Genomic DNA, 24826 nt, shown 5'->3' on the forward strand with positions numbered 1-24826 from the left:
ACTATGGAGAAGAGTATGGAGGTTCCTTAAAAACTAAAAATAGAATTACCATGTGACCCGGCAATCCTACTACTGGGCATATACCCTGAGAAAACCATAATTCAAGAAGAGTCATGTACCACAATGTTCATTGCAGCTTTATTTACAATAGCCAGGACATGGAAGCAACCTAAGTGTCCATCGACAGATGAATGGATAAAGAAGATGTGGCACATATATACAATGGAATATTACTCAGTCATAAAAAGAAGTGAAGCTGAGTTATTTGTAGTGAGGTGGTTGGACCTAGAGTCTGTCATACAGAGTGAAGTAAGTCAGAAAGAGAAAAACAAATACCATATGCTAACACATATATATGGAATCTAAAGGGAAAAAAAGTTTCTGAAGAACCTATGGGCAAGACAGGAATAAAGATGCAGATGTAGAGAATGGACTTGAGGACATGGGGAGGGGGAAGGGTAAGCTGGGACCAAGTGAGAGAGTGGCATGGACATATATACAGTATGAAATGTAAAATAGATAGCTAGTGGGAAGCAGCTGCATAGCACAGGGAGATCAGCTCGGTTCTTTGTGACCACTTAGAGGGGTGGGATAAGGAGGGTGGGAGGGAGATGCAAGAGTGAGGAGATATGGGGATATATGTATATGTATAGCTGATACACTTTGTTATAAAGCAGAAACTAACACAGCATTGTAAAACAATTATACTCTAATAAAGGTGTTAAAAAGCACGATGACATGCATACAAATTCAGTAGGATGTTCTTAAATTGTTGAAAATTAGATTTTTTTAATCTTCCACTGGCAAGTTCTTTATCCCTAACCTCCTAAAAACTAATAAATCATTGACTCAAGATGGTCAAAAATTGTATGTAGCATTTAAAAGCCACTATTATTATATGTCAAAATGGTAACACTATTATTACTGTAATCATAATTAAGGAAGGAATACTTCTCATCAGAGTTTGTCTACAATAAAGTGATCTTGCTAAGCTTTGTGTTCCTTCTTGCCCTGTCTGATGTGTAAACCGGTCTCCATGTGTGGGTCGACTGACTCCTAATGGCTCATCATCTTATTATTCACATTACCTGAAACAATAACAGTTCACTAACAGTTTTCCTGTGTTTCACGTAATGTGAATAACAAGATGATGAGCCTTTAGAATGTGTTAGTGAACTTAGAACAGCAGTTCTTAACCTGAGATTTACTTGGGGAGGTCTTTAAAATCCTAATGCCCTGATGCATCCCAAACTAATTAAACTAGAATCACAAGGGGTGAGATCCAGTCCTCAGAATGTTTTTTAACTCTCCAGGTGATTCCAATGAATAGCCAAGGTGGAGAACCAGGGGTTTACAAGAAAAATCTATCATTATGAGCAGAGGCAAAGCACCTAAGTTAAGTTTGTAACATTACTACCTCAATCTATTTTCAGGTTTTTAGGCATGGAGACCGAAGTCCCATCAAAACCTTTCCTAACGACCCCATTAAGGAATCATCATGGCCACAAGGATTTGGCCAACTCACTCAGGTTGGTTGGATTTCACCAAGTTACTGATGAGTCTCAAGGGAAACTCTATGGGATTGTTACATATTGAAACCATATGACTACTTTACTCATATCTGGGAAAGTGTTTTGCACAGTTACCTGGGATCTAAAAAGTGTAAAGTGTGTTTTGATTGTGGAAAGAGAAGCACTAATGATTAGCCTCAACAATTTCTGATCATGATCATGTCACCCCTAGTGACTAGTAACTGTAGGAAAACTGTATGGAATTGCCTGTTTTGATCTTTTTTACCCTGTTGGCTTTATTAAAGCATAAGAGTCGTGCATGGACAACAGAATACATGAGCTTAAAGGTGCTGAAGAGAGCCAAGAATTGCTTACAAGCCAGTTTCTCAGGCTCCACCTGAGAAAGTAGAAAATAATCCTGAATCAGCAGAGTTGGGAAAACATGATTCCTTTGGAAGTGCTGTTCCTGAAATTGATTTTTGGTCAGATGGATGTATTGGGATTGAACCTTTCTGGGGAACAAAAGCATCTGTGGTCATGTTCCAGTGCCTGGCCCCCTTCACCTGTAAGAGTGGATTACCCTTCTGTTTGGAGTCACAGGGCCACGTGCGTTGCTTCTGTCCTGACCAAAATGTTGTTTAAATATATTAAGAAAATGTCATAGAATGTTTAGTGTTGGATACCTCCAAATTTAATGGGTCTTGATCTTTGCTAAACATTGGAACTACTCGGAGAGCTTTACAAAATATTGTTGTCTGCCTGGGAGGTTCTTATTTAATTGATCTAGGGTGCAGCCTGGACATTGGAATTTTTAAAAACTCCTTGGTTGATCAGTTGACTCTAATGTGTAGCCAAGGCTGAGAATTACTGCCCTAACTTAATAGTCTCAATGAGGAGAAAATTCAAAGAGGCTATTTGAGGCCAGTATCTTCCAGCTCCCAGGTCAGAGCTCTTCCCACCATAGACTACATTGCTTCTGGCTCCCTGAAAAAGAGAAGGGTTATAAAAACTCAGGGCTGCTTCATAATGCTTATGGCTCTGTCGAGACTCCTGTTCCCTTGCAAAGTTCCAGTAAAACCAAAAGATTCTTGCAGACTGTGGGATCTGGATTCTTCTTATGGTATTCTCTTGACTAGCCACCAGTTTCTCCTAAAGCAATATTGCTCAGCCTTCCAAGTGCAAATGAATCATTTGAGGATCTTGTCAAAATGCAGATTCTAATTCATTGGGTCTGACATGGTCTGAGATTCTGCATTTCTAACATGCTCTTAAATGATGCCCATGGTGCTGACACATGGCCATTTTGAAATAGCAAGGTTCTAGAGTTCAAATTCCTGCCCTTGATTAGGTACTTCCAATCTGTGTAGTGACAAAGCAATTGTTCTGAGTTCAATGATTCTCAAAGTGTGGTCCCTGGATGAGTAACATCACCATCACCTGGAGACTTCTCAGAAATATAAATTCTCTGGCCCTACCCACTGAACTAGAAATTGTGGGGTTGACTCCTGGGAATCTTTGTTTTTAATGAGCTCTCCAGGTGATTCTGTGCATGCTCTTGTTTGAAAACCACTGTTCTATAGAAGATGAGTACTTCCTTTAAAGTTAGCTTTAAGTTAGAACAACAAATTACACCCAAAGTACCTGCTTCTTCAGCTATCCAGGTCATTCAGGAAACTCACAAACCTCAAAGCACACATTATTCTTTTCCTACCTCTTTTCCCATCTAGAAGGGTAGCCAGGAGTGACAAGCAAATGAGGGAGTGCGACCAAGCAGAAGCCACAGTGATCACATCGTTTCTGACTCCTGAATCTCTGGTGAGGCTCTGGATTAGAGACAGAATAGAATGCAATGTTTCCCAAAGCATGGTGCTCTACTACATTGATCTGAATCACTCAGGGCAATTGTCAAAATGCAGGTTCCAGGGCTACACTCAGGATCCAATGAGCTGGAATCTCTGGGGGAAATGCTGAGGAATCTGCATTTCAACAAGCACCCTAGATAATTTTGCTTCTGATGCACAGTAATGCTTGAGGATCAATGAGCTAAGGCAATGCTTCTCAATGATTAATTGCCAGCAGAATCTTAATGAGCTTGTTAAAAACAGATCCCTGAGCTCCACCCCCAACAATTCTGATTTAGTAGGTCAAGGGTGGGGCCCAAGAATTTGGTTTCTAACATACTCCCAAGTGATGCTAATACTGCTGATCCACAGACCACACTTTGAGTAACAGGCTCTAGTTTTTCATGAACCAGACGTAAATGAACTGTGCAGATAATAAATCATTGCAGCCAGAGGTTGAAAGTGATCTTTAGATTCATCAAGTCCAACCTCTTATCAGATAGTTGAATTTCTTCCACATGGTAACCAGCCCTTGAAATTCTCTGGCACAAAAATGAACCATTGCATGCTCTACCACACCAGAGATGAACCACTTACTTAAATCAGATCAATCACCAGTTATTAACTGTACAAGGCTCTATGTTAAGTGCTAATGACAATGAATTGAGTTTTCTCAGGGAGTCATCGTGAAAGATTACATCTCTCTTTTCCTGTTTTCATTTAAAAATGTGTTGTTATTGTGGCGCTATTAAAGTACACTATTGTTCACTCTACATAATCAATGAGGAGAGATGAGACACATAGCTTCACAGAACTTACTTTCACTAATTTTTGCTTTTATTTGTTCCCATAGTTGGGCATGGAGCAGCATTATGAACTTGGACAATATATAAGGAAACGATATGAAAAATTCTTGAACAAGTCCTATAAACACGAACAGGTAAGTTGGGAAACTAATAGTGGGAAACTTGACCCTTGAAATAATTTAGCATAATGTATTTGTAAAAGTTCCCTGTTTCTCAAGGAACTTATTAAAGTCAGATGTCTTGTTTACAAATGTACTCCTTAAAAAAAAGTATGCATATAAGTAAGATCAACATGGACACCTACGGTGAATACTTAGGCTTGGCAAGTAGCCACCACTTGATTGGTCTCTTTTGTCAATTCAGCTGTTGCCATACCAGGTTGCTTTATGCCATGGCATGCTCATAATATTGTCTCTTCCATAATAGGTATTATGATCATGATGCTACCACAGTGTCTGCTAATATTTTGGTGTAGGTGTCCTGCCCTTTCTCAAATACACTATTAGCTCCATAGGAAAAAAAAAATACCCACAGTTCTTCTCTATTGGATTCTGCTTTGATTTTCCCACTCTAGGTTTATGTTCGAAGCACGGATATTGACCGGGCTTTGATGAGTGCTATGACAAACCTTGCAGCCCTATTTCCCCCAGAAGGTATCAGCGTCTGGAATCCCAGCCTACCCTGGCAGCCCATCCCGGTGCACACAGTCCCTGTTTCTGAAGATCGGGTCAGTATTATGGAAAAAAGGGGGATTTCATTGGTTCTGGAAGAAGGAAGGCAGGCTGCTCAGGACTTGTGGAGCTGGGAGTCTGGACACTTCATGGGCTGTGCAGTCTTAATTCTTTCCTAAATAAAGGTGCAAAGGACATAGAAAGTCCTAACAGGAGGGAGTAGGAACAGAATTTATCTTTAGAGCTTTATTATCCACTTTGTTTTGCTAGTCGTTCAACTTTTGGCAATCCCCATGCCTAGGCAGGGTGAAAAAGAAAGATCACATAATTAGTGCCCAACACGTTATATGTGTCATCATATTTACCTTTCATAACAACCTTGAATGAACAATATTATTGTCCTTCTTTTCAAGCCAGGGAAAAAAAGTGCTCCGAGAAGTCAAACAAAATAGGTCCAAAGTCACACAGCTGATAAACATCACTACTGAGACTAGAACCAGGCTGATCTCATTCCAGAGCATTTTCCTTTAGTGTAAACTAGTGGTTCTCAAAGTTAGCTAGCTGCCTGTTAGAATCATCTGGAAATTTTTAAAAATCCTGATGCCCAGGGCACATGCCATAATAAATCAGAATCTCTGAAGGTGGGACCCAGGCATTAGTACTTTTTAAAAATCTCCCTAGATGATTCTAGTGGACAGCCAAGTCTGAGAACAAGTACCATAAACCAAGTTGCCTAAATGAGGTTGTTTGAGAGAAACTCTCAAATTTATTTACACTAGGTGGGACTGACCAAGAACTCTTTTATCTTTCCAGAGGAATTGCTATTTTTTTAAATAGTAATAAATAAATCTAACTAATCTTCCAGATGTGGAATTTAGGACTGTGTGAAGGAAATAGTTTGGGACAAGGAACCCTTCCTAATTCCCCTGCAGTCACATTATAACATGACCATCTCCTCTCTTTATGACTGAGGCTTAGCATGACTACCAGATCTAGAATGTTGCTCACAGAGCTCTGGGGTGGGTTACCAAGAAATCTGACTTAATTGCTGAAACTGGTGACTTAAGAATTTTTCCCAAGTGCTTTGTAGAAAGAGCTTAACCCTGTCAACCTCACTCTAGTGAAGTTGAAAATAAAGGAAAATAAAGGATGATTTATTTATGCTTCTTTCCATCAACAATCAGAAGGGAATCATTATGATTATCAGTGTTCTTAGGAGCTTGTGAATATTTTCTTCGAAAAAGAAGAAACTTCACTTTTACCACAGCCTTTTCTACAAAGACTGGACGGAAGCACCAAATTTAGCCAATATAGACCAGGGTAGCTGTTTAACCTTTAATCTTGAAAGATAATGATTAAATTACATAGTAAAGAGAATGCAGGTGCTATTAGAAGAGGAAGAAAAACAGGGAGAGTGAGGAAGAGGGAGAAAGAAACAAGCAAGATTGTCTACCTGTGGCTTCCTGCTACCTACTCACTAAGATGAAAACAATTCTCTCTAACATCAACTAGGAAATTTAACAAAATCAATCAATCAATCAAAGTTATTCCTAGAACTTTGCTAACCACTATACAGAAATAGAAGGGAAATACGAGGCCAGTTTTCTTCCCTAATTTATAATCCATTTGATGAAAAAAGATTCACACTTCTGAAGTGTGTAGAATACAATGCAAGTGGAGGGCAATGATTTCAAGAACAAGCTGCACATGCTGGAGGAATTCAGAGAATAAGACATACTCAGAGCTACCAAAGGGCAGTCATTCAAGTCTTCATGGACAGAGTGAGAACTTGAAACAGATCTTGGAGGAGGGTAGGAAAGGAGAGCAACACAGCCCAAAAGCTTAGCTTTGAGTCAAGGTAGAGTGCTTGCCCTTCTGTGTTCAGAGTTCATATTTAGAAAGAATGAAAATAAGACTGAATAAGTGTGTCAGGCACAGATTAGAGAATCCAAATTTAATAGCCAGAAGGAATCTTGAGACAAAGGCAGTGTGATGTAGAAGGAGGGCTGAATTTAAAGCTGGGAAAACCTGAGTCTGAGAGCCACCTACCACTTCAGATACTTGACCTTGAATAACTTCCCTGCACCTCAGTTTCCTTTTCTGTAAAATGGGAACAACAGTATCCACCTAAATTCTTCCCAGGGATTTGTGAAAACCAACTCAGTTAAGAAAAGGAAATGACTTTGTAACTTTCCAAATTCTGGACAGACATTTAGTTGATTATTCCATTTTCAGCCTGATTCTTTCAATATGTGAGATGAGAAAACTAAAGTCTAGAAAGGTTAAGTAATTCATTAAAACCTAGACCTTTAGATGAACAGTCCTGTGCTTTTTCCCTCAACAGTGTCATTTCTCCTATGGAAAATTGTGAAAGCCAGGCAGGGAAATTTAGATGTAAAGCAGGGGGCATAGAAAAACTGTGTACCTCCCTCAGTACTGTGCACACACACAATAAGCAGTGCTTTGGGGCATTTGTCTGACAGTGGCTTGGAGGGAAGATACTGAGCCCTCTGAAAACAACTGTTGAAGTCATGCAGGAGTGAGGAAGTGAAGGCCTGAAATTAGATGTTAAAGACATTAGGAAGGAAGGTGAGGTAAGACAAGGTGACACAGAAGAACGTGACAAGGAAGCAACTTACAAAAATAAAATGGTTTTTGAGTAGGTACTAATATGCCAGGCCCTGTTCTAGGCTTTGACAACACAGCAGTGAACAAGAAAGACAAGACTCTGGATATCCTCGAGTTTATATTTTATAGGAATGATAAGATGATAAAGAAGAAAATAAATACAATAATTTCAAATGGCAGTGAGTTCTTTGAAGGCAATAAAACAAGGTAATGTGATAGTGGCTGGGCAGGATGTCTAGAAGAGCTGGAGTGGGGGAAGTGTCTCAGGCAGGGAACACAGAGACCCCCAGCCTGTGTGTTCAGGGGACAGCAAGAAGGCCCCCAGTGTTGCTGGAGAGGAGTGAGTGAGGGGGCAGCAGTAGGAAAGCAGGACAAAAAGGTCACTAGGGCTTGAGTTTGGATTTTATTCCAAGTAAAATGGAAAGCCAGTGAAAGTTATAAACTACAGAATGGCATGATCTGATTGATGTTTTAAAATATTGATATTAGCATTTACAAAAATAAAAGAAAAAGGATTAGTGTGGTTGCTGTGTGGAGGATGAATTGTGATGCAAACTGATCACATAGGAAGCTCTTACAGTAGTTGAAACACAGATTATGGTGGTCTGGACTGGGAGGGGACAATGAAAGTAAAGAAAAGGGGTCTCTTTTGGATATACAGTTGTCTCTTGATCAATGAGGGTTTCAACTACACGGGTCCACTTATATGCGAATTTTTTCAATGAATTCATACCACAGTACTACATGATCCCCAGTTGGTCTACTCCCCCAGATGCAGAACAGTGGATACAGACTGTGAAGCTACACTCAGATTTTCCACTGTGTGTGGGTTAACCACCCTAATCTCTGCATTGTTCAAGGCCAACTGTGTTTTAAAAGTAGACAGGCAAAAGTGATTAGTCTATGAAGCAGGATGATAAATTTCATCACTGGCAAAAGTAGAGAGATTACAAAAAGGAAATGGTTAAAAATGAAGTGGAGTTCAGGTTTGTACATGTCAAATTTGAAGATGAAGAGAACATCCAACTGGTGATATCCACCAAAGGCTGAAAATACAGAACTAGCTCAGATGGAAAGTAAGAGCAACAAAATGAACTTGGGAGTCACCAGCCTATAGATTATAATTAAAACTACAAAAGATTGTCAAATTTAAACTCATTTTTGGATGATCATTTTGTCCTCATAATAGGTTTTCAAATATATTTTTCTATGTGTTTATTATGTTCCCTTATTTTAACAGTCTGCAAATTTGCAAGAACGTATTTCAGTGAATGGTTAATCAATCTCTTAAGGTTATTTCTGGAACCTCTAGTTCATTTCTCTATACTTGTGTTTGTGTTTGTGTGTGTGTATGTGTGTGCACACATGCACATAGATGTGCATCTAGTGCTAGAAATGAAAGAGGTGTGGAAGGAAGCGAGATAATTGTTATCATTTCACAGGGAAAACCGGGAAGTGTGAATATTTACCAATAGCACAGTTCTATTTAGGCAAGTTCATGAAATGAAAAAGAAAGATTTTGAGTTTTGGGTATATATCCTACTATTTAAGACCTGCAGATCATTTATCTCTTTTTCCTCAATTTTAGAATTCCATTCAGCTCAAAACACATTTGAATCTTTTACTCAGGTCACTTTATACCTAATGGCTGCAGCTTCTTTAGTTCTTTCGACTAATACAAGATTTACGATTTCTCTTTTTCCTCAGTTGCTATACCTGCCTTTCAGGAACTGCTCTCGTTTTCAAGAACTTGAGAGGAAGACTTTGAAATCAGAGGAATTCCAAAAGAGTCTGCATCCTTATAAGGTTAAAAAAAAATGTGTTATTTAGTGGTATGTAGAAATAGTGGAAATTCTGGGATAATTTGAATATTATCAAATTACCCTTCAATGAGGTTATACCAATTTCTACTCCCATCAGAAATACATAAGAGTGCCTGTTTCTCCACAGCCTTCTGAACAGTGCGTAGACAACTATGAGGATATTTGCCAATCTGTAAGTGAAAGATGGTATCACTAGAAGCATTCCCTCCAAAATCAGGAATGAGACAAGAAAGACCAGTATCATCACTATTATAGAACACTGTGCTGTAGTACGTTTCTCTTACGATGAGTGAGCTTTGGGTATCTTCGTCTAGTTAAAAGCCATTTGTATTTTCTATTCTGTTCATATCCCTTCACCATTTTTCTTTTGGGTTATTGGTTTTCTTCTTTTTATAAAGTTTTAGGAGCTTTCTCTCTCTTAACTTTTTTTTTTCTGGGATACAAATAGCCCTCTTTTTATTGTTTTCCTATTGACTTGTTTACAGCGTTTTTGCCATATGGTTGTTAGTGTGCAGATATAGTCATCTATGGTTTGTATATTTGTAGTCGTATTTAGAAAAGCCTTCATGACTCCTGGGTTATAAAGGAAGTCTGCAATGCTTTCTTCTAATTCTACTATAGCTTCATTTTTACATTTACATATTGTACCCATTTACAGTTTATACTGGTGTTAGGTGTGAAGTATGTATCCTACTGAAGTTTTTTCCAGAATATTACCTAATTGCTCTGTCACTGTTTATTGAGTAGTTCTTCTTTTCCCCACTAATTTGAGCTGTTACATATTAAAATTCCCATATGTATAAGGTCTATTTCTAGAATTTTTATTCTTTTTAATTATTCTTTCATTTTATTAGCCAAAACCACACTGTTATAATTATTACGAATTTTATATGCTTTAATATTTAAAGCATATTACATATTCTCTCCCTCATTCTCTACTTTTTCTGAGTTTTCATGGGTATCTTTTCATTTAACTTTTCAGTGTTTCTGTTGGGGTTATATTAAATGTATAAATTAACTTAGGGAGAATTTGCAACTTTGTTGCAAATTTGTTGAGTCTTCCTTTCCAAGAACATGATACATTTTCCTATTTGTTCTTATCTTCAAGATTGTTTTAAGGTTTTCTTCATATAGGTCTTTATATTTTTTGTTAAGTTTGTTCCAGGCTTATAATATCTGCAAAAAAAATCATGGTTTACGTCTACTTTTCCAAAATTTATACCTCTGATTTATTTTGCCTATTTGTACTGGCCAGTACTTACAGTCCAGTATTACATAATAGTATTGGTAGTGGGTATCCTTGTCTTACTCCTGATTTTAGAAGTATTTCCCTATTAAGAATTCTGGCTTTTGGACCAAATAGATATATTTTTTATCAGTTTAAGAAATTAGCTATCTTTCCTATTTTCTTGAGTGTTTTTGTCAATATTGGTGTTCAATTCTTGAAAGGTCTTTTCAACCTTTTTAGTAAAATCAAGTTATTTTTTTCTTGGATCAATTACTAAGATTAATTATATTCATAGATTTACTATTATTGAACTATCTTTACATGTCTAGATTCAAGCCTCCCTTTTTTTTAGTATGATATTGAATTATCTGTTAATATTTTACCTAGACTTTTTGCACTGATATTCAAAGTAACTTTGGACAATAGTTTTCTTTTCTGGTCAGTCTTTGTCAGTATCAATGCTTATACAAATTTTTTGGAAGTTTTCTTTCTTTTTTTATGTTCCAGGTCAGTTAAAATAGCACAAAGCTTGGTAGAATTTCCCAATAAAGTTATCTGGCCCTGGAGCTTTTGTTTTGTTTTATTGGGGGAGGTTTTGGTCTCTTTAATAATTATTTCTGTTTATTTTATGGAAATCCATTTGGGTTAATATTAGCAAATTATATTTTCCTAGAAAATTTATTCATCAGACAAACAGTATCTTCCAAAGGCTTCCCAGAAATTGCTACCAATTCATCATGCAGACAGCTGACCAATGGGTCTCATTACCATGACAATCTAAAAATAATACAGAACTTATAGAAAGGTTTGCATCCCATCCAAATCCCACAGTTATAGCCAGATACCAGACCCAGTTTCTGTTGTGTTTTCCTGGGGTGCTTTGGTCTGAGACATGCTTTCCCTTCTCACCTTCCACTCATTTACATGTGAGTTATACTTCACCTACTTCCAAGATGAATTTGAGGCAGTGCACTTCAGTCTGATTCCAGGACAAACCAGGAACATGTGGCAGTAAGCCAGCAGGTGCCCACATTTTTAATGTAATAATAAGAAATGATCAATTAGCATTTGTAAAAATCTTTGGGTTGGCATTAACGTAACCACTATTACTGGTGCACTTTCATGTGAAGAACAGCAGTTCTCAACGGGGGCAAGTTTGCCTCACAGGGACCCTTTGTCAATGTCTGGAGACATTTTGGGTTGTTGCAACTGAGGGACTAGAGATGATGTGGCATCTAGTGGGTAGAGGCCAGGGATGCTGCTGAGCATCCTACAGTGCACACACAGGGCAGCCCCATAGCAAAGAATTATCCTGTCCAAATATCAATAATGCCCAAGTCGAGAAACCCTGGTGTAAAATTTTTTTCCCTCTGTGTGTGTTTCAGGATTTTATAGAAATCTTGCCAAAATTTACAGGATACCATGACCAGGACCTTTTTGGAATTTGGAGTAAAGTCTACGACCCTTTATTTTGTGAGGTAAAAGAAAAAATATCAAAGATTAACTTACCATCTGATTTTATGATTTATGCCTATTTTGAAACAGATGAATACATTTTCTTTTGCTTTTATATAGATGTATTATTTAGACTTCCTTTGACATTGAAACATAAGTCAAGACTTCTTTATATTAACTTGAAAATTCTGACTTCTTCTCTCTCTTATTTATGTATTCACCCTTTAGAAAGTTATAAGCAGTGACTTCCCTGGCGGTCCAGTGGTTAAGACTTTGCCTTCCAATACAGGAGGTGTGGGTTTGATCCCTGGTTGGAGAAGTAAGATCCCACATGACTCACGGCCAAAAAACCCAAACATAAAACAGAAGCAATATTGTAAGAAATTCAATAAAGACTTTAAAACTGGTTCACATCAAAAAAAATCTTTAAAAAAAAGAAAATTTAGGCAAAATTGCTTTTTCTGTGCCTTACCACTTACTTATTTTTCAGTCACTCAGGAACACTGGGCTCCATTCCATTAAATAGACTTTAATGAAAAAAGCAATACTGTTGTACAGAAAGAAGAAGAAAAAAATTACCTGATTTCTGGATATAGAAATAAGCAAGCCAACTTTAAGCCAGGCTATTAAAATTGGTTTATCAGGAAATAATTTCTCTTTTGCTATACAATGCATGTGAAATAACCTTTTTAGCTAGATAAATTACTATTGTTTCAGGGCTTCATGATGTTTTTCCCAATCACCATTCTCCACCTGCTGGCGAAAAGGAAAACTCTATAATCCTGTCTTCCCAGCCAGTTCACTGAATCTTGGGGCAAAATTCTGACCAGCCACATAACTCCTATACACCTCTGATTTTGAGGTCATTGTGAGTGTCTGGGGATGACAATTACTTTCATAGTTCCGTCTTGATAGCAAATGACACAGTTTGCACCCCTCTATGTTAGAGTTCATTGACCCAAGCACACACGACATTCGCAATATTTTCACTTTATCATCAGCATCTGTTTCAAGGAAGATTTGCTAGTCTTATAAAAGAGTCTTCAATAAAAACAAGAACCCACTTTTTGATTCAAGTCTTGAGGTTGTTTTTTCCTTACTACAGTTTGATCTGAGCTATTCCAAGTTGTGGCCACATTCCTTTTTTTTTTTTTTTTTTTTACTTCTCTCTCACTTAATTCTTCTGTAGGCTACTTCACTTTGGTCTCCTCTTTCATGAACTCTACCTCTCTCCCAAGAAAGGCTGGACCCAGTACTTTTTGTGGGGGAAAGGGGATTAAAAAGTCAATAAAGAGGACAGTCAGAAATAAAAATATACATTTTCTTCCTTTGTCTTTGCTACAGGGTGTTCACAATTTCACTTTACCCTCCTGGGCCACAGAGGACACCATGACTAAGTTGAAAGAAATATCAGAATTGTCCCTCCTGTCCCTCTATGGAATTCACAAGCAGAAAGAGAAATCTAGACTGCAGGGGGGTAAGTATTTTAAAAATGAGAGAAGCATTGTGGTTAAGTGATCTGGGTCTGAGTCCTGGTCCCACCGTTAATAAGTTATGTGACCTTGAATTAGACACGTAATCACCCCTGTACCAGTTTCCATTCGGCAAATTGGGGATAATAATAATACCCACTTCTTTCGTAGTAAGGATTAAAATGAATGTATGTATTCCAAAGGCTTACCACAAAGAGTACCTGATACATAATACACTATCAAACATTATGTGTTATTATGATCATTAATATTACCCACTCTGGGCCTTAGTTTTCCCATCTGGAAAACAGAAGCTTTGGGCTAAAGCTAAATGATACTTTTCATCCTTTCCAGATCAAAGAATCATGGATTTTATATCTGAGCCACATGAAAATCAATTGTGTCTGGTGGCCTATAGGGTGAATTTTTCAAGTGGGAGGTATAGCAAAAGTGGCCTGTTTTCCTAAAACCCTTGGCGGTAGCCACTGTTAAAGTTAATACAGTTTAATTTGCAGACTAATTATGCCCTGTAGATTAATACCTATTGCAATTGACAAGTTTATGACACAGGTTAAATTTTTCCATTGGTGTTGAAAGATGTTTGCTTCTCAGTGATGCCTCTTCTCAGATGGATTTGGCCCTTTGTAGGACAGGACATCTAATCATAATGAAGGAACCCAGCCCTTGTAATCAGGATAGATGGGTGGAAGAAAGAAGCCAAGATCAGGCAGGATGGGGATAAATGCGGAGGCTCTGAGGGCAGCTGAGTGGCAGGCCGAGACCCCTGAGGATATGACAGGTTCAGGTGTTGTTAATGTAGACATTAAAACTAAAGATGGAGAGAAAGAAGAAGTCTATTATGCCAGGCTGTCATAACAATGAAGAAATTTTAAGTCACAGGAGATGTTCTGAGTCATATACTCTAGAGACTTTGAAGAAAACAGTACAATCACATCAGGACTCCAACAATTGTAAGACGCTATTCACCATGAGGTTGGGCAAGTTCAGCAGACCCCCAGGAGAATACAGAGACAAAGCATCCTGGGGGTTGGACCAGACTGGGAGGATGTTCACTCAGGGCTGCAGAGCTAGAGAAAGAATTCAAGTCACCAACCAGGAGAGGAGTCAATTATAGCTACAAAAGCTCATATAAAGAGTGAAGTAAGCTGTAACAAGAACAGCTAATGAGGTATGAAGTCAGGATGGTGGGGAGTAATTTCATATGAGGTGAACAAAGTACCTTGGGACAAATAATTTAGGGCAGTGGTCATGAATGATGTGATAGTGTTGCAGAACTGCTGTTACAGAGCCCCGGCTGTGCAGTACAGAGAGAGACTTGATGAGAATGTACAAGTCCTCACTCCGTGCTGAGGGCATGAACCACAAGACCCAGACCCTGGGGATGGGAGAGCATCCAGAGGTGAGTCATAGATGGAATCTGGTGTCTTAGGAAAAATTAGCAGGCAGGACACAGACTGTGTGTAGGAACAGAGCCCAAGATGCAACTCAATCCTATGTACCAAACAACAAAGGATGCAGAGGGTGAAAGTTGGGCATCGTTGGCCACATAAGCACCAGATCTCATTCCTGAACCAGCAGGGACCAGCAGTATGGTGGCCAAATGCATCAGACGGTAGAGACAAGACTCTTCATTTCCCCAACATAGTCATGATGGGCTCGGGAATTCATCCCCTCACTACTAAGGATGCAGTCCATGGACCAGCAACGTCAGCATCGCCAAGCCCTTAGAAAGAAATGCAGTATCCCAGGCCCCACCCCAGACTAGCTGAATCTGAATCTGCATTTTAATGAAATCCCTAGATACCTCACATGTACAATAAAGTTTCAGAAGCACTTCTCTAGATGTAGGAGATGGTGAAGAAAAGGGCAGGGAAAGCCAGGTAGGGGTTGACTAGAATCTGTTAATAAATGCAGGGGTCTGTATCTGAATATAAGATGGAGGTTTTCCCAGCAGCTTGCTTCATATTTCCTTTACTTTTTTCCTTTGACTACTAGAGATTGCATTTTGAGGAAGTCACTTCCCCTCTCTGGGTCTCAGTTTCCCCATCTGATGAGTGCAATAAACTATATTTGTCTATCAGAGTCCTTCCCTAAGGTGGTCTATGGGTCTTGGACTCTATAAGGACTGGCACTCATATGCACACACCTGTCCTATTTTCTAGGGGAAGCCCAGTGCTATTGATAAACCAGGAAATTGTTTCCTTAGTGATTCCTGCCAAGACACAAGCTCAGCATATTGTTCAGATCTGGCAAGGCAAGAGAGATTTGTCAACTACACGCTTATTATGAAGCACCTGAACCCAACTCTGCAGAGAAAGCATGTACAGTCTGGGAGACAGAGTCACAAGGGAACATCAGGACTTTGACTGGCATCTTCTTTTTTTTTTTTTTTTTTTGCGGTGCGCAGGCCTCTCACTGTTGTGGTCTCTCCCGTTGCGGAGCACAGGCTCCGGAAGCGCAGGCTCAGCGGCCATTGCTCACGGGCCCAGCCGCTACGAAGCATGTGAGATCTTCCCGGACCAGGACACGAACCCGTGTCCCCTGCATCAGCAGGTGGACTCTCAACCACTACGCCACCAGGGAAGCCCTGGCATCTTCTTACCTTTGCCAAAACTTCTGTTCCGTCACTTGGTTTCAAGGGTGACACTGTTCAGTAATATCCTCCTCCCATTGTCTTCCCCCACAACACACCCCCATACACACAAGAAAATCTCTAGGCTAATTTAGGAATATATGGCTGGTCCTGTTTGTGTTAATGGAAACTGCTTCTTGCTGTAGATCAGATGTCAGCAGGCTACAGCCTGTAGGCCAAATCCAGCCTGCTGCCTATTTTTTGTAAATAAAATGCTATTGAAGCTCAGCCACACTCATGCATTTAGGTAGTATCTTTGGCTGCTCTTGTGCTTCCACTTGAGAATGAATGGTTGTGACAGACACCTGGCCCACGGAGCCTAAAGCATGTACTACTGGCCCTTTATAGAACAAGTTTGCCAACTCCTGATATAGCCCAATAGTGAGAGAAGTGAAGTTTATATCTTCAAATCAATAGTATTTTGTCTAGTATATACAGATTTAATAAATGATGCACCAGGGAACTTAGAAGCTAGCTACAGTGAGGCCTAATACTTAAGACCAAGGTTTTGAAGCTGAACATGCTGGGTGCAGTGAAACTCAGCCCCTCTACTTACAAGTTGTATGATCTTGGACAAGTTGCTGAACCTCTCTGAGCCTCAGTTTCCCCTCCTATAAAACATGACTATTGGCATGCCAGAGCCTGTGGATGATGATGATAGTTACCCCTATTTTCTCCTGGGACAAGTTGCACAAGCACTCCAGAACCAAGAGCTGATCTATTCCATCATCAACACTGAAAGCTGCTGCAAAGGCACCTGCTGACAAGGGACAAGCTGCTGATTGAAGGTGGCTGTCATGACTCCCAGAAACTTGGCCACAGAGTTTAGTTCCATCATGGCCCGAAGATCAAGCCTAAGCTTTGAAGGGCTCCTAGAGGGCAACCTTCCCTGAAGCAGAAAGGTGCAGACCTGTGGGAAGTGCAGCCTCTAGCTCCCTCTATTCCTAGTCAAGGAAACCCCAGCATCCGCGGAAAGAGCAGATCACCTCCCTCTTTTATTGTGCTTATTGGTACACAGACTAATAGACAGTCTCTCCTCACTGTTTTATGAGCTTTTTGAGGACAGGGGCCATGTCTGATTCACCCATCGTAGCTGCTCAGTGCATGTTTTGCTTAGTGGACCACAGAGTCTGGGATCATAATCTGTTAACATCAATGTCCTGCTCATTACAAAAGAAAACTGGTCATCCTTAAGTGAGGACACCACATGCACTGTAGAGAGATGACCAACAGAAACACAAGGAGTCCTCGGTGGATGGTGTGGAAGCCCCTGAGGCAGCACGTACTCAGGACAGCACCTGCACCATGAGGTACCCTCAGCCTCAGTGTCTGCTGATGGGATGGAGACTCTGTGCTGATTCTGTGTGCCTTTTACCACCTCAGGAGCAACAAATGCAAAGGGCAAAAGCTTTCCTCTACTGACGACAGATGGAGCCCTCAGATGAAAACTAAAAGTGCTGGCTGCCCCCCTAGTAGTGACACCCAGAGTAACCTGGAGCAATGTCCACAGAAGACAGTCTGCACCCTTGCAGACATCCAGAGAGCTGCTTTCTCCCCTGGCCTCTCACAGGTGTGGCTGCCAGAGTGATGAAGACAGAGAGGTGCATGCCACCCTGTCATTTCAGACCTTCCCTGGACAAGAGAAATGGCTAACAACTATCTGTAAAAAGCTGTCTGAAATTCCAAGTTCATCAACGTCCTAACTTGAGTTTTAACAAAATCTGGTATACTAGAGTCCTAACATGCCAATCCAGCTCTCCTTCTCCAGCTGAGCGAGTCTCACTTAATGGCTCTGAGCCTCAGCTTCCTCACTTATGAATGGGGATAGAAGTCAGGATTCAGTGAAATAATGTATACAAATCACACTATTAGCACACAGCAGATGCTCCACAAAAATGAGTTCTTGTCCTCTCTTCTTAAGTCTTAAGAATCCTGGCAGACAGAATCTCTGTATGACTGAGCAAAAATCTTATGAACTAAAATATAAGCCAATATTTGGTTCAGCTCAATTGTTGATCTATCTTCTTTAAGGTGTCCTGGTCAAAGAAATCCTCTATCACATGAAGAGTGCAACTCAGCCATTGAACCACAGAAAACTCATTATGTATTCTGCAGTAAGTATTTTGTTCCCATTCAGCATCTGTTTATTCAAGCGTGTGAGCTCTTTCAGGAGGAGTCTTCATCTTCTTCGTCATCATTTCCCTGGTCAAATTCTTTAAAATTAAATACATAATTCTGGCTCTCAAGGAATTTACAGTTCAATACTGACAAGAAGAAAAGTAAGCACATAAATACCATGCAAAGCAGAATCGCAGTGTCATACAGGCCAGTGCTTTGGTGCCTCAGAGAAGGGAAACATCACTTCTGTCCCAAACTAAAACCAGAACAGGAACAGGAGAGGGAAAATGATAGGAGAACTACAAGGAAAGCTGAGTGTACAGGACTTGGTGATGAGTTGGAATGTGGGCGGAGGACAATGATCTGGAAGGTAAGCCACAGATGAAGGTAATGTTTCAAGTCTCAATGACTGGAAGGAGAGTGGAACCATTAATAGAGGTGGTCATGGGTCAGGTGAATGTACCATTAGGCAGTTGGGTTTGAAATGCCAGCTGCATCCAAGAGGAAACTTCAGATAGTAAAGGGCATATAAGAAGGAAAGGGAAGGAAAGCTACAACTTGAAGTCAGAGCTACAGCTGGGTGCAGAAAGGAAAGAGAGAGAGATCTTGGAGAAAGCATCCATCTCGGAGCAGGAGCCAGGGAAAGAGACATTGTCAGGGGAGAATTCTAGAGATGCACTATGCAATGAAATGCATGTCCCTTGAGTCTGGGATGAGCAGGGAAACAGGACATGGAGGGTTAAGTCGGTCTCCCATCCACTTCTGCGGGACAGAGGATTTCTCAGATGTGGTCTGGCTGGAGAAAGCCATGGTTTCATTCTGCAAGAAGATGGAAGAGGTTATTAAAGATACAGGGAGTTTATCATCTGGGGTTCTAAATGGTATAGACTAGAGAACCAGCTCATGGGGGGAACAGAATGCAGTGCTTCTTTGATAAAAGTAGTCCTGAAATTAATTGATTCTTTCAGGTTTTCCAGTTTCTAATCTGGTTTCCAGTTCTAACTTGTGTGACTTTTGGCAAGTCATAAATCTGTCACTCCTTTTTTTTCTTTTTCTCTAGTAAATCAGTTCTAACCCTTTGAGTATGTATATGCTGCCATAGAGTTTAGGCAACCAAATGTTATGCCCATTTTGTAGATATGAAAATTGAGGATTTCTTTTTTTTTTTTTTTTTTTTTGCAGTATGTGGGCCTCTCACTGTTGTGGCCTGTCCCGTTGTGGAGCACAGGCTCCGGACGCGCAGGCTCAGCGGCCACGGCTCACGGGCCCAGCCGCTCCACGGCACGTGGGATCCTCCCAGACCGGGGCACGAACCCGTGTCCCCTGCATCGGCAGGCGGACTCCCAACCACTGCGCCACCAGGGAAGCCCGAGGATTTCTTAAGATTAGATAACTAATAGGTGGCAAAACTGGGGCTGAAAACCAGTCTCCTATGCCTTCCAGCTATTCTGAGATAAACCTTTAACAATTCTTTTTAAGCTACGCACTCTACTTCCTTACATTTTATTCTGTCTAAACATTTGTAACTTCATATATTCTTCCCCAGCTTTAAAATCACAGATGATGCTAATCTGTAAAAAAAATATAGAATCTAGCATTAATGTATGCCAAATTATTTTAAAATTTAATGAAAATCAATGAAACAGGCTAAAACAGAGAGATGTTCTACTGGGGAAGGCATAGGACAAAATCAGAAGACTTGGCTCAGATTTTACTTTCTTTCACTTTGGAGATATATGACATAAAGCAAGTTACTAAATTTCTTTTTTTTTTTTCTTTTTTTGTTTTTGGACACACCACAAGGCTTGTGGGATCTTAGTTCCCCTACCAGGGATTGAACCCGGGACCTCAGCAGTGAAAGTCCACAGTCCTAACCACTGGACAGCCAGGGAATTCCACCCAAGTAACTTAATTCCTTTGGGTTTCAGTTTCTTCATCTTTTGAAAGGAAATAATTATATGTATGTAAATCTCACTGCCTAGCACCCAAAAATTTGTCCTTTCCCTCTCTACTTCTTAAGTCATTGGAGGTATGGGAAATCTAATTGAATCAGAAACCATAATGGTGCTCTACAAATGCTTGATACACATCTGTTGACTGTAAATTTGAACCAGAGATAAAGATCAAAAATGTTTGTTTCAAATCTCTGTAGCATGACACTACTGTGAGTGCCCTGCAGATGGCGCTAGATGTTTACAACGGAATCCTTCCTCCCCATGCGTCCTGCCACTTGACGGAATTGTACTTTGAGAAGGGGTAAGTGTCTAAGAGGTGTTTTTCAAAATTAATATCACTGGACCCCAGGTTTTGTTATCATTATTGTTGTTATTGACTTAAGAGTTGTTTTGTCTATCTGGTTGGTTTTATATTCAGAGGGAAGAATGGTGGTGAGTAACACAATCTTTGCTTAGTCATGACTTCCTTTTTCTTTGTTTTCATGACGACTTTTATTGGGAAATAATGTACAGACACAGTAGACGAAAAATTTGAAAGAACCACCCTAAGTGTCAGAAATTACATTTTTAAAAAAAGATTAAGGTGTTCTAAGAAGGATGAGGACATTACACTGTTCTCTTGGAAAACACAGGCTGGTAGAAGATGCCAAGAGAAAAATTAAGTTTGTTGATGGTTATAAATAATGTTCTTTCAATTAAAGATGTCAATTGCCAACTTCTGGCAATTCATATCCATCAGGTAGGATTCTTAAAATACAACCTCTGCTCAGTGTTCACTACTTTGCAATCTGGTGTGGCCCTCCCCAGCTGACCAAGGCTTGGCTCAAGCCCACTAGAAAGGCCAAGTTTAGAGAGACCAAGTGTCCTAGTTTACCTGGAACTGGAGAGGTTCCCAGAACATGTAAGTTTCATTGTTAAAACCAGGAAAGCCCTGGGAAAACCAGTAAGAGTTGGTCACTATAGCCAAGGTCATACCAAAAATTGGTATCTGCTGTGACACTGGCATTCTCATTGGGAGGAAGATACCTCTTGAATATTATTGATGGAATAAGAAGAAGGCAGGGGCTAAGTTAGGGCAAAGACCCAAAATTTTTGTTTCAGGGTTAGCCGGGGAGGTGTATTTTGCTCTCCCCTTACAACATTCACAATAGCCGCAGTCAGGACGATCTTGACTGCAATTACACAGGGCCCTGTGCTCAGAAGAGCCCGTGCTTGGTTTAATGACCCAGTGTTGCCATTCTGAAATTCTTAATAATTTTTAAACAAGGCACCCTGCATTTCTTTTTGCAAATTGTAGTCCTGGCTATAGTTTTCTGGCCACCTGAAGTTGTAGAGTAGGAAAATAACAACACAGAGGCCTATTCTCTACCAACATCTTCACTGCTTACAAAGAAAGTGAGTTCTGCACAGTTAGGGAAAGGTAAGTTCATCCTTTGTTGAACCTCTAACTGGGTGCCAAGCACAATGAAATAGAACTGAAATGTGGTCTTAGCAAGTTTTGCTCTCAAATATCTAGAGTCAGATGGAGAGACAATACCCATAACATGGAGAAAATCCAAACAGAGCTGAAAATGGGAGTGAGAAGACTGTGGACAACAAGTGCTCTGTCAATACTGGCTTCAGGCACAGAGTTAATAAATCTAGTGAAAATTCCAGGATCAGCTCTAGGAGTAAGCTCTGTCTCTTCGGGATAAGACAAAAGAAACTACCCACTTTCCTCGAGCCTCCCTCCTCTCTGATTTCTGTACCCGTTAGTCCTGAGCCTGCTTTTATTTAGGTCACTGCAGCATTTTGTCTCACTGAATCGCTCTCTCACCACCTTGAATAAATCCATATTATGAATCAAGTGTGGGGTATTTTTCAACTAAGAGACACTGAACAACAGAAAAAAAAGTAACCAACTGTCACTCACAGGCAGAAGTCAAGTTTGTTGTTATATTAAGATTTTTTTAACACTCCAGAGGAGTATCAAAAGTTAAACTTGCTTGCTTATAGATTAAGAACAAGGAGAATCCAAGTTAACAAATATAGGCGTATGTATATACCAGCAAATTAGGGGATTCTCCATGTAAGGTGATCCCACTTTATCCCTATGAGAAAATAAAGAGAGAAAAAGAGAATTTTTAGATTTTTATCCACCTTAAACATATAAACTTTTAAGGTTGTAGATAAGATAGCTAAATATATTCTAAAACTATTCAATTTTTGGTTAGGTACATAAACTTAAAATCATATACTATATAAAATAATTCACTAAGTTAAATAGTGCTTCTTCTCACTTTCATATTTTATGAAACACTTTTATTCAAACTCTTTGTATGCACCTTTACTTGTGTCTTTACCACTGGAGCCAATTTTGAGTCCCCTAAAAATGTTTTCCAAATATATTAATTAATAAGGGTAATTTTGGCTGCTGTACAGATGAACCTCAAATCTCAGAAGCTTAACTCAATGGAGATTTCTTTCTCATTCATCTAACAGTCCAATGCAGATGTTCCTGGCCAATAGGAAGTGACTCATCCATGGTGTGATTCACACATGGTGATTTGGGGACCCAGGATTCCATCTTTTGGACCTACAGTCTTCAAGAGTGCTGTGCTCACCTGCAGAGAGCTTGTAGGAAAGAATGAGAGGGTCGAGAAGACAATCTGCTTAGCAAGCACCTCAGCCCCGAAGGGGCATATGTCACTTCTACTTACATTCTACTATACTAGCTAAAATTAGTCACTTGGTGCCTCCTGAGTGCAAGGGAGTCTGGGAAGTGTACTCACTTCTCAGCTGTAACTTTATTCTATGTAAAGAGAATCATGAATTTTGATGGACTGTTAGTCATCTTTGTCATATTAACATGAGATAAAAGATACTGTCACTCAAAAAGTTATTCCAAGATATAAGTGCTCATTCATATAATATTAGGGAAGTTTCTAGAAACATATAAATGAATATTTGTGGTTATTACTGTTTATATGGTTTCTTAAAGTGATTTATTTGAAAGGCTTGTTTATAACAACATCCAAAAGTTGCAGTTGTGAGGTTACTATACTTGAATTTCTCTCCTGTCTCTTTGGCAAATGACTTCCATAGGCAGCTTGTACTAGCTTTACAAGGTTGGTTTGGGCCAATGGTCCTTCCCTAAACAGTGTATTGTTTTTTTTTAATAAAGTGGTAAGAGAGCCCTCCTCAACATGAGCAAATGTAAGGACTTGAATACACGCCCACCCCCTCTTTCTGAGGTATCATTTTTATAAGTCTTGCTGTATGTTTAAGCACATATGTTATATATTATTCAGTTCCATGTTTCTGGCCTGGTTAAGGAGAGTGAAGATACATTCATTCAGAGGGAAGACTGAAAGAAATATTGAGAGAGGAAAAAGAAAAGGAAAGAGCAAATGTGAAGCATGAAAGAGAGAGAATAGGAGAAAGAAAACCCAACATCCCACCTACGCCCCACTTCTTACTTGAAGGTTCACCAAATCACCCCCAGCTCCCCCAACCATTGCCCCTCAGCTCCTTCTCTGACTAAGCATCCCAGTTCCTGCCTTACATGCCCCTGGTCATCTAACAAACCAGCCCTCCCATTTCCACCCTCCCAATCTGGCCCACCTGCCCCAGTCCCCCTCTTCCCACAGCTAAATTGGCTAATATCTACTCATTCCCATAAATTCTTCCACTAGTCCTTCAGCTGACATGGTACAGGCTAAGTAGAAAGAAATTCAATGGCAGTTCAACAACACAGAACTAACAGAGGTCTTTCCTCCTGTTCCTCTACCTTCCTCCACCAGGGAGTACTTCATAGAGATGTACTATAGGAATGAGACGCAGCATGAACCACATCCCCTCATGCTGCCTGGTTGCACCGTCAGCTGCCCTCTGACAAAGTTTGCTGAGCTGGTTGCCCCTGTGATCCCCCAAGACTGGTCCACAGAATGTGCCATGATCAACCATGAAGGTACTGAGGACGCTATGGATTAGGGTGCACACGGAGCTCTGCAGAGAGGACAGAACACCCTTTCTCCAGACGGATGGTTCTTTGAGAATATAAACTGGCTTCAACCCCATCTTTGGAAGAAATAGGTTTTGGGCAATAATTGTATGTTTCAGAAACCTAAACTTCAGGCAACTCCTACCTCTTCACCTGGCCCTGCCCCTACTTGCCATAAACCTTGTCAACCTACATAAACCCAGGAGGCAGTAATGAAGCAGAAAATATTTACTTGGGATCAAAGAATTGCAATTTGGGGAACACGTATCAAACTGGAACAAAATTAGAAATGTAAGAATGGGGGCTTCCCTGGTGGCACACTGGTTGGGAGTCCACCTGCCAATGCAAGGGACACGGGTTCAGGCCCTGGCCCGGGAAGATCCCACGTGCCGCTGAGCAACTAAGCCCGTGTTCCACAGCTACTGAGCCCACATGCCACAACTACTGAAGCCCACATGTTTAGAGCCCATGCTCCACAATAGGAGAAGCCACCGCAATGAGAAGCCTGCGCACCATAATGAAGAGTAGGCCCCGCTCTCCGCAACTAGAGGAAGCCCGCACACAGCAACAAAAACCCAAGGCAGACATAAATAAATAAATAAATAAATAAATAAATAAATAAATAAATAAACAAAATTAAAAAAAAAAAAAAGAAAGAAATGTAAGAATGTTCTGAATACCTC

General features: G+C 40.1%; 1 protein-coding gene across 1 annotated transcript in view; it reads left to right on the forward strand.

Annotated features, from left to right (window-relative positions):
- Positions 1-24133, forward strand: part of ACP3 (acid phosphatase 3) — a gene marked incomplete at both ends in the record, with an annotated part of 39986 nt that extends 15853 nt beyond the window's left edge. Inside the window, 9 exons of the mRNA XM_082625249.1 lie at positions 1434-1529; positions 4206-4292; positions 4733-4885; positions 9165-9263; positions 11894-11986; positions 13308-13440; positions 18120-18202; positions 20359-20462; positions 23944-24133. Of these exons, the coding sequence (XP_082481375.1) occupies positions 1434-1529; positions 4206-4292; positions 4733-4885; positions 9165-9263; positions 11894-11986; positions 13308-13440; positions 18120-18202; positions 20359-20462; positions 23944-24133 (1038 nt within the window). The remainder of the gene's footprint in view (positions 1-1433; positions 1530-4205; positions 4293-4732; positions 4886-9164; positions 9264-11893; positions 11987-13307; positions 13441-18119; positions 18203-20358; positions 20463-23943) is intronic.
- Between the last annotated feature and the right edge of the window lie 693 nt (positions 24134-24826).

Source organism: Mesoplodon mirus (assembly GCF_964341445.2).
Source record: "Mesoplodon mirus genome assembly, chromosome: 6".
Taxonomy (NCBI): Eukaryota; Metazoa; Chordata; class Mammalia; order Artiodactyla; family Ziphiidae; genus Mesoplodon; species Mesoplodon mirus.